The following is a 15,069-nucleotide window of genomic DNA, read 5'->3' as shown; positions in this document are numbered from 1 at the left end:
ATTTCCTTAAGACCTAAGACTCCCTCCAAGCAAGCCACATGTCTGGATGACGTTCTTCATATGCGTTCATCCTTCATATGCGTCCATCCAACTCAATATGCGTTCAATTAGGATGATGACCAACATCTCTTTCAACGCATACTACTAGCTTTGGATATCCAATGCATAGCATATCACCAACGTATAGCATATCACCAACGCATAGCAACCCTTGGGTCAACTTAGTTCTCAACTCAACACCATCGCAACCCATCTCATTTACCTTGTTACCGCAAGCCTTAGCAACGCAAGGGCAAATCACTATGCATCCACCTTAGCTCGTTCCATTGCATGGCTTATACCTTAGCAAGGCCGTCGCATCCAATGTATCCATCGTGCATGCCATCGCATACTACCAATGTATTCCCTCGGCCGCATACGTGCACACCATCAGCCGCATACCTTCGGTCGCATACTGTAGGCCGCTCCATCGCATGCCCTCGATCACACACTCTCGCGTAGCAAAGCCGGCACAAACCATCAACACATAGTAGCACGCGCATGTTGTCAACGCATAGCATGGTCTCATGACATCAACATATAGCACCGCGCGTATGTCATCAACGCCTAGCTCTATTGCATGACATCAACGCATAGCACCACGTGCATGTCATCAACGCATCCCTTCGGCCGCAAACTATCGGCCGCATACTCTCACGTCCAACGCATTCATCGTGTCCACCTCCATCGTCGCATGCTATCCATCGACGCATGCCCTCACATCACCGCATGCCCTCGCACCACCGCAACCTATCAACGTATCTCCTTCGGTCGCATGGACGCATACCATCGTGTCCAACGCATCCATCGCAGCCGTCGCACCCCATGCATTGATCTAACCTCCAGCCGCATAGACGCATACCATCGTGTCCAATGCATCCATCGCAGCAGTCGCACCCCATGCATTGATCTAACCTCTAAAAGTAGTGGCTGCCACATGCATTATTCTTGGCCCTACTTCAATCTCTCTCTCCATGCCCAAGTAACCTCTCAAAACTTTATGGCCAACACATGGTAAACTACATCAACGATAGTCCCACACTTAATCATTTTCTCTTAGCTTCCACTGCATGGTTACTCTTGCAAAATGCCTCTTGCCAATACTTCGACCAATCATAGCGTCCAACCTTACAACCATGGTTTGCCTTTTTCAACTTATTGCGTTAATGTCTCCTAACTCTTAACGCATGGGTCCTTTTTGACCTTACACTTAGCCAAATTTCATCAATTAAGCTTAACTCAAAACTATTCAAGGAAAATCTATTCAACACTTAGAAATTTCCTTCACTTCAGCATAGGATTTAACTTTACTTAGTTAATTTTCTTAACCACCTGCTTAAGTAGGAAAATGAAATCCGGGTTTCACAATGTCATAGTTTGGGAGAGAATGGAAGAGTTCTGATAGGGCTTTGTTGGACGCGGAATCTCGGTTGAGTTGGTGGGTTGGTTTTGGGGAACTGGTTCACTTGGACTAGTAAAGTACAAGGGAATGGTTTCTTACGTCGTTTGGATCGTTGTTTGGGTTAATGAGACCTGGATGGTGGTTCCTTACTGCGGAGGTTTAAAGTTGGTTCGTGGGGGATTTCTGACATAATCCTGTTATGTTCGAGGGTGAGGTGAGGAGTTTTCTCCGTCCTCGTTTGTATTATTTTAGCATATGGGCAGAGTCTGATGGTTTTATGGATTTTGTTTCGCTATGTGGAGAAGGAAGATCCGGAGGTTTTCCCCTATGGTAAGTTTCTTGAGGAATCTAAGGCTTTATAGTCGGTTTTGGTGTGCTTCTTTTGGAAGGCGACTCCTTTGTTGTCTGATGAGGTGCAGGTGACTAGACGGGTTATGGAGGTTGCTCAGGCAGCAGCTGAAGAAGGATCCCTCCTCGAAGTCATTATGTTCAGAGGTTATGCCCGGGGCTATTTTGAGGTGTTTAGCGTCAAACAGCTAAGATTGGAGGAAGGTGTCTTTTTAAGCCATAATGCCCCGGGGTAAAGAGTGGTTGGAGTTTGGGTGATAGAATTCGTGTTTTTTTCATCGCTCCATGTCGTTCTCAGGCGTTAGTAGTGGTTTTGCTCTCAAGTTGTTTTGATTAATGAGGGCGTTTCGGCAGTCTTTTCATGAGTGGGTGGCGGAGTTGGCTGTAAATTTTTTCGTGGTATTTGGGGTCTCAGTCTGTGGGGTATAGGACCTTAGTTTTCGAATTGGGGATTTGTGCAGTTTCAAGCTGACCTGGGGAGTGTGTAAGAGGCTCTTGGTCCATCTAGTGATTAGGGATGAGGTCCAGAGGGCTTTATTTTCTATGAAGTCTGGGAAGGCCCCGGGACCTGATGGGTTTTCAGTGGATTTTTATAAATCTGCGTGGAGTGTAGTTGATGATGACTTTTGTGATGAAGTTATGAATTTTTTTGAGTCGTGTTACTTGCCTTGTGGAGTTAATGTCATCACTCTTATTCCTAAGAAAGCTAGTGTTGAGCGAATGGAGAACTTTCAGCCTATCTCCTATTGTAATGTGGTGTATAAGTGTATTTCGTAAGTTATGGCAGAGAGGTTACGAGTGTGGCTTCCAACATTCATTAGTGGTAACCAGTCTGCTTTTTGTGCCTGGCAGGTCTATTGCTGATAACATTCTTTTGTGTCAGGAGCTTGTGGGAGGTTATCGGTTAAATAGAGGGAAACCATAGTGTGTGTTGAAGGTGGATCTCCAAAAGGCTTATGATTCAATGAACTGGGATTTTCTGTTTGGATGTTTCTGGCTATTGGTTCTCCTGTACAGTTTGTTAGTTGGATGTAGGCTTGTGTGACGTCTCCTTCTTTCTCCGTGATGATCAATGGTTCTCTTAAGGGTTATTTCCTAGGTAGGAAAGGACTGAGACAGGGTGATCCATTATCTCCCTTTTTGTTGGTGATGATTATGGAAGTTTTTTTTGAGGTTGTTGAATAGCCTCCTATGTAGTTTAGGTTCCATGATCACTGTGCTGTAGGCCTGACTCATTTGGATGTTGCTGATGATCTCATGATTTTCTATGCAGCTGACCAGGGATCTTTGGATTTTGTGAGGAGGGTTCTGACGAATTTGCGGAGATGTCGGGGTTAGTTGCAAATGTGGGGAAGAGCTATATGTTTGTTGTGGGAGTAGATTCTGTTGAGGCTAAGGAGCTTGCTACCTTTATGGGGTTTGTTCTTGGTTCCTTACCTGTTAGGTATCTAGTGTTACCATTGTTGGCTGGTCGTCTTAAGGCTATGGATTGCACCCCGTTGATCCAGAGGATACTGCTCGTATTAGGAGTTGGGCAGCCCATTCACTTTTGTTTGCTAGGAGGTTGCAGTTAGTGAAGTCTGTTCTTTAGTCATTTCAGGTATTCTGGTCTAGTATCTTTGTTTTGCCTGTTTGTGTCTCTAATGAGGTTGATCGTCTTCTACGGGCTTATTTGTGGAGGGGTGGGGTGGAAGGTCGTGGTGGTGCGTGGGTTGCTTGGGATGAGGTTTGCTTACCGAAGGGTGGGGGTGGGTTGGGCATTAAGCATGTGGTGTCATGGAACCAGGTAGCTATTATGAAGCTTATTTGGCTTCTGTTGGTTAAGTCTGGCTCTTTGTGGGTGGCGTGGATGGATAAGTATGTTTTGAGGGGGTGATTTGATGTGAGGCTGGGAGATCCTGGTGCTTGAGGGCTATCCTTCATTGTCGAGATAAATTCAAGCAGTTGGTTCGTTTGAAAATGGGTGATGGGAGGAGGTGGTATTGGTATGGAGTGTGGATCGTTGTTCCTTGGGGGTGGGGGGGGTGTGGATGATGTTGTTGTGGGGCGAGTGGTGGTGGGGAGGGCCGATTCTCTCTTGAGACATTATTGGTTCCTAAGGTGGTGGTTGATAGCGGAAGTAAGTAGTAGGCCGTCGTTATCAGATTTTCTGATGAGAGAGGCGAGGTTGGAGTGGCCTTCGTTTCGCATGGAAGTTGCGTTGAAGATTTAGGGTTTAGTTAGGCAAGCGGGGCCAGGAGTAGTGGTGAAAGATATTTGGGTGTGAGTGTGAAGTTAATGGTCCGTTTCCTAATTGCGAGTGCGTGAGAGATTTACATCATCGACATCCTAGGTGTCTTGGCCTGGCTTCTCTATGGCCTCAAGGTGTTACCTCTACATCTTTTTGTGCATGGTGGTTGTGCGGATGGGTTAGAGGTGGAATATGTCTCGGTCTGAACATTGGTGAGTTGGGGCTGGAGGGGGTGGAGTCTCAGGATATTGTTTTTTGAGTGTGGGTTTTCGGGAATGAGATGTGTAGATTAGTCGGGTGTGATTGGCATTCTTAGTGTCGGGCCCTTGTTTCAAATATTGGGGGGGGGGGGAGGGGATGGGGAGGGGGCGGGTGGTGAAGGGGGGTGGGTGGAGGTGCTAGGTTGGAGCCTGGCGTGGGGGTGTGTGAGTTAGTTTTGATTTGTCAACGTGGGGGACAGGTAGAGGTGCGAGGCGAGGTTGTGCGAGCGTCGGATGTGTACGAGTTTGGTTTGTTTTGTTGACTGTTTCCTCTTAAACGGTTATTCTGTTTGTTTTTTTGCTATGCCTTTTTATCTCTGGTTCGATTAAGAGCTCGGTCTTTGTTGTTGCTTTATTTGTTGTGGTGCCTTGATCCCGGGATGTGGGATCATTCTGTTGTTGTATAATAATATTACCTATTCAAAAAGAATAATAAATAAGGGTAATAATAAATGTGGTAGATTCATAATTTTCATGCTACTACAATAACAATATCTGTAACAGTAATGATAATGATAACAATAATGATAAAGGTAGTAGATCCTACGTAATTTTCAATCACTTGAGCACTTTTCATTCTTCAATCAGATTGCACGATTTGATTATAGATTTCGAGGTGAACTCTACAATTCATTACGATTAAAACGCATGTAAACAACAACAAAAGTAATTAATCGGAACTCACTTTTTATATTACTATTGATGGATTATTTTTCAACCGTTGAAAATCCAGGCTCAATTGAAAAAAAAAAAAACACAAAAAGTTGTTGAGATTAGGAAATTTTGCGTCTAAAAATACTAGTTACATATGCAATTTCTCAAATTGATTTTGCTCACCATTGCAATTCCTACGGCCTTAGTGTAGCGTAATTGCTTTGGTTTTGTAGAATCAGGAGGAGAATAAGGTGGGAACTGGGAATGGCGATGGAAGGAGTTGCTTCTATTGCTCTTTTGCCTTGCGGCTCTGTCTCTGGCCACTTCATTCAACTTCCTCACTCCATCTGCTACGGCCTCCATGGCACTGGTACGCTTCACGCCTATTTCTCCTGCTCTCTCTTTCTCTGCCTTTGATTTTTTTTTATTTCTGAATTTTTTCTTAGATATAACATTTGAAGTATAACTATGTATTATGGTTTTTGGGTTCGATATTTATGGAAATACTCTGAATCAAGTTTGATGATCTTTCTGCCGAAGACTCTCTCGCAGAAGCTTTTGAAAATATTTTCTCAATTGATAATAGTAAGCATTCGGATAAGGCTTTGCAAAAAGTAGCCTCAGTGGAAAGTTATCCTTCTATTCCTTCCAAATTTCACCCCTCAATTGAGGTGTGTGGATAACAGATGAAAGAAATCAGGCTTCAGTCACCACAAATTAAGATTTAGTTGAGGCTTTGGGTCTGGGTTTAAGTCGTTTTGGGGCTCTTTAGTTTTTGTTATTAGAAGTCTTTCTGATCATGGTTTGTGGGTCGGTATTTATGGAAATATTCTTTAACAAGGTCGAAAAATCGACTGTAGAAAAGCGATAACAAACTGTAGATCTGTTATGTCCTTGACCTGAACATTCTTTGTATGGATTTTTTATCATGAATAAAATGTTTTAGGTTTCTATGGTGGCATGGTATTTTGTTTTCGTGACCCTTTTTAGTCTTAAGAGGAACTTGCCCTTGTGCTAAAGATCTTTCTACAATCCTTCGCTACGCACAATTATGGCAAAGTTTCAACAAAGAACTTAATTAGGATGAATAACTCTCATATCAAACTTAGCATTTATGATAGTCACTCCTAGATTCCAGGACAACTCACTTTATAATCATATTGATCAAAACTAATCCAAGAAACAGGTTAAGCTTTAAACCTAAACCAAGATTGGAAAAGAATACAACATCAAAGGAGTTCAAAAATCAGAAATTTTCGGTAACTATGTTCTGAGTTTCCAAGAGCATTACAAGTCTTTAAATAGGACAAAAGGATGTTCAAAGAACCAAAGACCAAAAATACTTCAGAAACTATCAAATGCAAATTGGAGAAAAGAAGACCTATGAAAAAAATTCAATTGCACAACAATTGTGAAATCTAAATGCAGAACAAAAAACATGAAAATGGTCCAAATTGTTTTAAATATCTACAGGAGGCGCTAATCAATATCTTCACGTTTGACAAGCTTTGATATCACAAACTCCCAAGAGGTGCAGTCTATTCTCTTCGTGAATACAGGCGCTATTCACAATTTCTGAACACTTTTTTTGTTCCCATTTCCTACATGATCTTCACTCTATTCTCTTCATGAGTTGTGAAAGTCTCTTGAATCTTCTTTGCCTTCTTGTAATAGCTCCTTTGGTTGTATTCAATAGATCAATGTTTGGATTCACATCAATCCTTCTTTTAGAATGCATTGTTTTTCTCTTTTTCCACTTGTCCAGTTTACCTTGCTGTTGTGTAATCTTTAAATCTGTTGTAATTTTGGTGTGAAATATTTGTCTTCCAGAATTGGAATGTGAAAGAGAGTGCAGCAGGGGTGAGGATTACCGCTTGATCAAGCTCACAATTACGAACTACAATGTATGATATGTTTGCCTTCTTTTGCTCCATTCCTCTCAACCTTTTTCTTTTGCTCCTTTCCTCTAAACCTTTATTATGTTGTTTGTTGACATTCCTATCCTTTTACATTCCCATTTCCATTTGCGTTTTACTACCAGAACAAGCAAGAACGAACAGTCGTCATTGAATGTAGAGGCCATGATGCTGCACGGTTTCGCAGCATCGTTCATGCTCATGGGCAAGTACCAACTATTGCAATAGGAAACTTATTTTTCAATTCATCCTTTGATGAGAAATTCAAGAATTCTCCTCTCCTTTTGCAGCATCATATCTAATTAATCTTCTTTCTTCTTCATGTCTCAAAGGTGAACAAATGACATAACAAGAGATGGAAACAGATTAAGATTATTGGCTGTTCATATTCCTCGCCATCTTGAATGTTTGAGCTATTTTTCAAATCAAACACTTAACTATCACCATTTGCTAAACACTTAGAACCTTAATATTGACTCGTCATGGCTGCTGTGAATCTATTGGCTTCTTATTTGAACTGAATGTAACTTTGATGTCATGATCATCAGTAAGTTTATCTCATGTTTGTAGACAGTTGGGAAGAGGATGTAGTGAGCATGGTTGAAAAAAAACATGGAAAGAACGAGATTATGGTTTCCTTCGAGTGTCAAATTTTGAAGTCTGAGAAAGCGGCTGAAGATCACATCAGACAGTTCATTCCCAAATTAGTAGGTCAAGACGCTGTGGGTACGTGTAGCCAAAATTTTCGATGTACCAACTTTATTTCAAAGCCTGTTTTTACAATTACATGAAGTAAAGAGATCATCTAATTTCAAGGAGTTAACCCTCCTTGGCAATCTGATGAATGGCCTTATTATTCACTTTTATTAAAACAAGTTATTTAGTGATAGTTTATAAAAGATGGTTTAGAAAATAAGAATGATGAAAATGCCTTTGCACTACTTTGCCAATTTCGTTTCTCATTGAAGCTTTGAATGGACAGTTAACATAGGGCCAATGAGCATCAGAGGATTGGATTTTGAAGCAGAGGAGGAACAGCCAGGAGAGTGATGCAACCATTTTTTAGCATTTTGAGTTGGAAGACTTGTCTGATGAAGTAGTCTCTCTTTAAATCTTATCTCAACCCATAGCCTGAATTTTGTTTGTGAGAGAGATCTTTCTCTCGTTAGATTTCTTTTATCTAGGAGAGAGGCAGAGAGAGTCAACATCAGTTTTAAAAAAATTAGTTGTTTAATGAGCAAAAGTTCAGGGGCCAAAGTCAATACTCGGCTGCTAGAAATCTTTTGATGCTGAGTTTGAAGGATATGTTTGCAGGAAGACTTTTGAGAACTAGAGAATCGTATTTACAAACTTCCACGCTATGGAATAGGCCATCCCATCTCTCGATTGTCGCTATGAAACAATCGGGGGACAGTAAAGATTAGATCAAATGAGAAGGGAATAATAGGGGTATGTGATAGATAGTGATCTGTTGTCTCGCGCCCCTAGGTATTCTCTACCTACCCACCTGTATCGGTTTCGGGTACAGGTACCCCTCCCAAGTTATTTGAACAACTTTGAGGTAACTAAACAACTAAAATTTATTCAGGCAACTAAGATTTTTCCTTAATTTCTTATTATTGATTTTTATTATAATTTAATTTGCATATTTTGTGTAGGATTGGCTTGATTATGTCTAATATGCATCATGGAATGTCTTAGATTTTGGACTTTTATTATTAGCACTTTTAGTATTTTATTATGTTGGATGGATAATGTACTATTTGAAACTTCTAATATTTTACCATGTTGGATAAACGATGTATTCAATTATTACTTTTATTTTTAATATTTTAATTATGATGGTGCATGTATTTTATTTATAAAAAAAGATCAATTATATCTAAAAGAAAGAAACAAAATCTTTCAATTTCAATTTGCCAAAAAAAGCTAAATTTTAATATGATTTTAAGGAGGGAGACAACAAAAAAATAGTTGGTTTTGTCTTTATTGGGCATTAGTATGGTCCTTATTTTATAAAACCAACCGATTAGATTGAACTGTTATCCCTAGTATAGAATGTCACCATGCGACTATTGAAGCAAAGGTACTATATTATTATTTCTTTTGTGAATCTCTTTTCAAGCATTATGTATGATTTTAATAGAATAATTACTTCCTCTATTATTAAATATTGTAAATTCACTCCAAGAAATAATAATGGCTCATTTGTTTTATCAATTTGGAAAGACATTAGATTTGTTCTTTCTCAAATTATTATTGCAATGGTATATTCGATATATGAGAATAATGGCTCTTCTTCACATGCTCATATTATTTTAGAAGCTTTTCTTGTTTTAAATATGTACAACTACAGTTTACATTTAATTAAACTTAACAAAAATCATGTAGCACAAGTGTGTTTTATTGAATATGCACTTATGAAACTTTTGCAATTTAGTTTGAATTAGCTTTAGAAAGAATAACTACAATACATGACTTTCAAACTTTGTCATGAGATAACTCAATAAAAAATTTTTTTTAAAAAAAAATATATCCACATTAAATATACAGCATTCAAATAAATTTCAACCTTGCAAAGACAAAAATATTGAAGAAATGATGAAAAAGATATATGAGAAATCAATATACAAAGATAAGGATAATAAAGAAGGTAATTCTTATCTATAACATTCTTATTAACAATGCCAAGCTTCCAAATTCAAATAAGAGAAAAATCAAGTGCTTCCTGCAAATCATACATGAAAATCACACTCGGTTAGAAGTACTTTTATTTGAACTCGTCCAATCCCTAAAAGCCAACAATATACAGTACTTGGCTCCATGCAATTCAAATGAAGCGTGTGAAGGGGGAGATTGATGCCTTTTGTTCCCTGGATAATCAATATGGGGATGGAAGCTTCAGCTGAGAAGGTATCCATTTCACAAGGAGATTTCTAAGAGTTTAGAATATATGAAGCAATCCAGACAGGGGTGCATAATCATTCCAGTCACCATCACCATATCAAATATAAGGTCAGGGTTAATTTACAATGGAAATTACATGGTTCACAGACAACCTTTTCATGTAAAAAGGATGTTTTTGTTTTCTTTCCCTTTTGACAAAAATCTTGTCAGCTAATGCTTCTAAGACTTCACACCATTGAACATTTGTCCAGAATACTAAGCTGCAGAATGCCGATGAAGCCATTGATTCCACGAAACAGAAGTTGAACGGACTTTAGGCAAAGTTCATCCAGTCTATGTGAGATCAAAGGGTGACTTTGAAAGCATTTTTATCAACCTGTTCAAGAACAATGACTTCTCAGATACAATAGTTTCCTTGAATAAAATTTTAAAGAAAAATTACAGGCACAGAGAATGGGAAAGGCAAAAACTCTAACTCCAATTGCATGAAATTTAGTGCAAAGAAACTTGTATAAACCCCGTCGAAGTAAATTTTTTCTTACTATTTATTATAAGAGCATCCTTTCTTGCAGCATCCTCATCCTCATCCCCCCCACTCCATCTGATTTGGTTGTCTTTTATTTGCATCCACTGTAGCAAAACTAACTCTCACAATGAGCCATCACCTGTGCATTCTCACTCGCACCAAAAACCCGAAAATACTATCACACCTTCTTAGGTACTAATTCAACCGCCCTGGTCTGATCCTTTCTTCCTTCTGGTGCACATAAAGACACCAGAGGCTTGTTAAAGAAATCATTCCACAGATGAGATAAAATATCCAAGTTCCTCCAACGGAAACCAATAGGAGGTAATCGGAAGTAGTTTTGCTACTAGATACTCAAGTTGTAGTTGGTTGGGATTCAATAAATCTAAAGGAGATATGCAAACTCAAATCATAATCACCATTGCAACATTTGCTTCAGCATGGTTGCAGAAGGAAAAACACGAAAAATATTTAAACAAGATGTATTTGACTCAAAAACTTGAGAGCGCTTTGGTTGCTCAATTTTGAAATTGATACAAGATTCTCCAGAGAAACAAGTACATTTCAGATGTGTTAAGTTACCTTTTCTATGTTGTAGGATGATAGCTATCACTCCAACTCAGATGTCTCCTCAGAATCCGACAAGGGTAACAGAGTGCAAATACCAAGCATATGTCCATTGAGGCAGACATAGTAGTCAATACAATCCTCATAAGCGCCCAATCTACAGCTGGCACTCTGTGGTATCATTTTAGCTTGTAGCATGCTCCATAGCTTGGCCTTACAATAAGGGCACACCTCCGTCGGATGAAGTTCTGCTCCTCTCTTTATCAGCATTTTCCTAACCTTCGACATCGAAAAAGACTTAAAAATACCCCTGAAGAAACCAATATCCCCTTCTTCCCCTTGGTCGAGATGTTCACAAGGATCAGATACATATAAAATATCTGTTCTGCATTGTGGCATAAGAAAACTCTTGCCTGATGTCCTAGAAAATCGGGTTCTATAAACAAAATGACCAGGAATTTGGATGTTATTGAAGAGACCACCCTTCTTACATCCTGAGCAATAAATAAGCAGCTTCCCAAGAGCCCTCCAGTTCCCATCCACACTGTGACTCCCGCTAGACTGCAGATCCAGCATCATTTTCGGGGCTCTGGTCCTGCAAAACTCCTTCCATAGCACTCGCTTGGCGAGATCGTCAAACCATTTGCATGCACAGGAGAGAGTAGCAATCAACTTCGGATTCCAATTCAAATGCTGGAAAACTAGGAATACTGCATCCTCACTAAGGTGCCCCTTGGTGCACAGGCAGCTTGCTGAATGCACACACCGGTATTGCTTTGTTAGAATCATTCCTTCATGAGCATCTGGGAACTATTAATTAATCTGGCATCGGTTGTCAATAGATTAGATTGACTGAACAACTTTTGTGTAACAGCCCGTATTTTCAAATATTGCTATCATAATAAAATGCAGAAAACATAATAATTATAATTTTTACAACTTACACAGATCAGCAAAAGCAACTTATTACGCCAAAATGTCAAACTTCACTTTCTTCAGAACTTTCACCTGATCCTTCATCTGAAAGCATTTTGGAAAAATAAAAATGAGTACAAAAATACTAAATAAGCAGTTCCCATATCAAGCTTTGAAATTCATTTGTTTTCAAAACTTTTGGAAATAAAAATACAAATCATTACAAAACTTTCAGTCAAAACTTTGCTACAAAAATACTTTTGAAATCAAGATCTTTCAAAAACTAAAACTTCAAAACTAAACAATCAAGCCGAATTTTTCAAATAGTCTTTCAATAAAACCAAAACGTTAAAATAAACTTTAAGCACCTATAAACAAAACTTTCGTACTTCATAAAACACAAATCTTTCAATACTTTCAAATACAAAGATCAATACTTTCAATCAGTCAATACTTTTTATGATACACCTTTCAGTCATTCAAAACTTTCAAATACAAAATAGGAAGAATGCATAGTTGAAGTAGCCCAGCAGAAATGGTTACCCATCAGTAACATCATTCAAAAATGTCAACTAACAATTAACCAGAACTGTAGAAACGTCAATTAACAACCACCCAGAACAACAAAGATTATTTTTATTGTGAGGCCATGTGAATGCAACAAACATGAATCCTCATCCATAGAATGTCAAACCACAAAAATGCGTCTTTTCACAATTAAGCTTCAATCAGAATAGAAACCGTCAATTCCAAATTTGACTACAACAAAATACCATACACTTTCAATCCCAAATCAGTCAAAATATTTTCAAGTATCATTCAAAAAACTCACATACTTTTATTTCATGAAATCAACAAAAAATATACAAAATCCTTTCAGTCAATTCTCAAATCACATAAAACATGTTTTAAAAAAGGAAAACATTTAAAACATCCAAACATATTCAATTGGTTTCAAATGATACAAAACATACTATCAAACATCCAAAACACCACTTTCAACCATTTATCAAATCACAATAGTCAAACATATCTTTATCAAAAAAAAAAATTGCATTGTGGAATGGATGTAGAAACTACTTACCTTGATTGACAATCCTATCATTTTCAATTCAAAAATCTAATTTCTTGAAGAAACATCAAACTTCAGTAAGCTTAAACAATAAACATCATGTTTAAGAGTTAGAACTTAATTTGAAACCCTTAATCAACAACGAGAGGTTTTCCAATAAGAATATTCTTTCCCAAAACCCACCGTAAACCTTAATTAATCACTCCGAATTAGTTCGACACAACAACCAACAACCTATCACAAGTTAAACACAGATCTAAAGACACTTTAATCGAGTCCAAACTAGTCCAAAACGTGATCAACCTCGCTGAACTAATCAACTACTCAGAAATCTACCCAAACATAACAAACAAGTTCCAATAATTCAGAATAATATTCAAACACTTAAATCCAATTCGAAAAGGAAACTAAAGCAATAATCCTCACCGAATCTTATCGAAGAGGCCCTAGACCTTGCTGGTGGATGTCTGAAAACGTCCGAACTTGCAGATCTGGACCCTAAACGGTATGGGTACACCAATTTGAAGCCAATCGAAGTGTGGGTCAATACCGAAACCTGTCGAAACGGAGAGACATTGATGGGAAGGTGTACAAAGTGGGTTCCCGTCTCATGGTTGTCACATCGGCTTGGTTACACTACGATCATAAAACCCATGGAGCTGCCATCGAGAATCGCGTTGCCATTGCAGAACTGACTGGTGGGTTTTACCACCACAACGCTCGCCAGAAGTGAGTGAAAGAAGGTGGGTTCATGAGTAAACACCTTCAACGTGAGGGTGTCTGCTCGCGTCAACGTGAGTTCGTGGGGGTCGTCGCCGTCTGAACCTCGCCGGCCAAGAAGAATGAACAGAAGGGGGTGGCCGGCCGCTGTAAGGTAAAGAAGAAGATTACGAGGCTAGGTTTCCTTCTTTTCCTTTTTCTTTCTTGCCTATTTAATAACCTATTTCCTTTATTTAATTCTCCAACTTTAGATCTTTAATTCAAAAAAATCACAAATATAAGAATCCAATCTAAAAATTATTTAGATCTTTCAAACTCACTCAACAATTCATAACATTCAAATGCGTCTTTTGCTAAAACATTTGGTTTTTAATTTTAGTTTTTGGTTTTGGTATCTAATTGATTTTTTTGTTTTTTAAGTTTTAAAAGCATTTCAAATTTTTAAAACCAAAAAACAATTTTGAACGCCAATTTTTGCTTTTACAACATTAATATTGGGTTTTATGTCCTAAAACTAAGACCCATGACTATTACATGAGTACTTGAACTTTATGTAGAGATATAAGAGTGGATCAGGTTCGAGTAAATGATCTATGGTACATGAATAAGGTTGGGTACTTTATTCTGGTAACACTATTGGATGCGGCATACTCTGTAGTTGTTACAAAGAGTTGTAAAGTGTTGCATACGATGTGATCCTAATTCGTACATGTTATGACATGAGGAATGGGGGGCTTCTAATGAATGGATTTTGCATAAGATCGGACCAAGAAATAAGTCAATCTTACTTTATAACGTCGTTTACTGTATAAGACTGACTATTTTACCTAGATGACCTAGGTAACTCGTATTGGGTTTTATGTCCTAAAACTCGTGGTTTGTAAACATTAGAACTTATTTTGAGAATTTGATAAACTTGTTGTTGAATATATTTTTGTTTAGAAATTCAATAAACCTAAGTCCCTTGACTATTATATGAGTACTTGAACTTTATGTGGAGACATACAAGTGGATCAGGTTCGAGTAAATAGTCAAAATGATGTATAGTATATGAATAAGGTTGGGTACCTTATTCTGGTAACACTATTAGATGAGGCCTACTCTGTAGGTGTTACAAAGAGTTGTCAACATACGAATTGATCTTAATTCGTACATGTTGAGACATGAGGAGTGGGGGTATTCTGTGCAAATGAGTTTTGTGCAAGATCGGACCACGAAACCTGTCGCTCTTACTTTATAATGTTGTTTACTGTTTAAGACTGAATATTTCGAAGCGATGACCTAAGTATCTTAACCTTAATCCTGAGCTAACTATGAACTCCTATTTGTTCGGGATTATCCTTTGATCTGCAAACGGTGAGAGTAGATCAATTGCCTCTGCTCAATAAGTTTACCATTTTGGGGATAATACCGGATGAATAACTAGGACATAGGGTGCAAGAGGGAATTCACTCCTACCCGATTAGGGTTAGTAGAGAGGTTGTTCCCTTCAAATGCTGATTCTGGGTCTTGA

The 15,069-nt window shown here is 38.4% G+C and overlaps 2 protein-coding genes across 3 annotated transcripts; one reads left to right on the top strand and one right to left on the bottom strand.

The window, feature by feature from the left end:
- Nucleotides 1-5,089: 5,089 nt before the first annotated feature.
- On the top strand, nucleotides 5,090-8,458 carry LOC120069678. Its single transcript, XM_039021455.1, has 5 exons — nucleotides 5,090-5,303; nucleotides 6,764-6,837; nucleotides 6,975-7,054; nucleotides 7,424-7,575; nucleotides 7,832-8,458. Exons 1-5 carry the CDS (start codon nucleotides 5,198-5,200, stop codon nucleotides 7,897-7,899), a joined length of 480 nt encoding a protein of 159 aa, XP_038877383.1. The 5' UTR covers nucleotides 5,090-5,197; the 3' UTR covers nucleotides 7,900-8,458.
- Nucleotides 8,459-9,587: 1,129 nt separating this feature from the next.
- Nucleotides 9,588-13,807, bottom strand: LOC120069686 (EID1-like F-box protein 2). Of its 2 annotated transcripts, XR_005479634.1 has the most exons (5): nucleotides 13,263-13,807; nucleotides 11,794-11,869; nucleotides 10,865-11,671; nucleotides 10,299-10,513; nucleotides 9,588-10,132 (listed from the first exon to the last, which is right to left on the bottom strand). XR_005479634.1 is itself a non-coding variant. In XM_039021467.1 (4 exons), the coding sequence occupies exon 3, from the start codon at nucleotides 11,636-11,638 to the stop codon at nucleotides 10,892-10,894; it is 747 nt and encodes a 248-aa protein (XP_038877395.1). In that variant the 5' UTR covers nucleotides 11,639-11,671; nucleotides 11,794-11,869; nucleotides 13,263-13,806; the 3' UTR covers nucleotides 9,588-10,132; nucleotides 10,865-10,891. The 2 variants fall into 2 exon arrangements, 1 of the variants encoding a protein (XP_038877395.1); XM_039021467.1 differs by lacking the exon at nucleotides 10,299-10,513 and having other exon boundaries at nucleotides 13,263-13,806.
- Nucleotides 13,808-15,069: the final 1,262 nt, after the last annotated feature.

The sequence above is a fragment of the Benincasa hispida genome, unplaced genomic scaffold, assembly GCF_009727055.1.
Source record: "Benincasa hispida cultivar B227 unplaced genomic scaffold, ASM972705v1 Contig548, whole genome shotgun sequence".
Classification (NCBI taxonomy): Eukaryota; Viridiplantae; Streptophyta; class Magnoliopsida; order Cucurbitales; family Cucurbitaceae; genus Benincasa; species Benincasa hispida.
This window is presented reverse-complemented; position numbering and strand designations above follow the sequence as displayed.

Bases quoted from the DNA above. Each gene is read 5' to 3' on its own strand.
- LOC120069678 (XM_039021455.1), top strand. From the start codon at position 5,198: ATGGCGATGGAAGGAGTTGCTTCTATTGCTCTTTTGCCTTGCGGCTCT. The intron at 7,055-7,423 runs GCAAGTACCAAC...GTTTGTAGACAG, and splicing joins AGCATCGTTCATGCTCATGG to TTGGGAAGAGGATGTAGTGA. The intron at 7,576-7,831 runs GTACGTGTAGCC...TTGAATGGACAG, and splicing joins AGTAGGTCAAGACGCTGTGG to TTAACATAGGGCCAATGAGC.
- LOC120069686 (XM_039021467.1), bottom strand. From the start codon at position 11,638: ATGATTCTAACAAAGCAATACCGGTGTGTGCATTCAGCAAGCTGCCTG.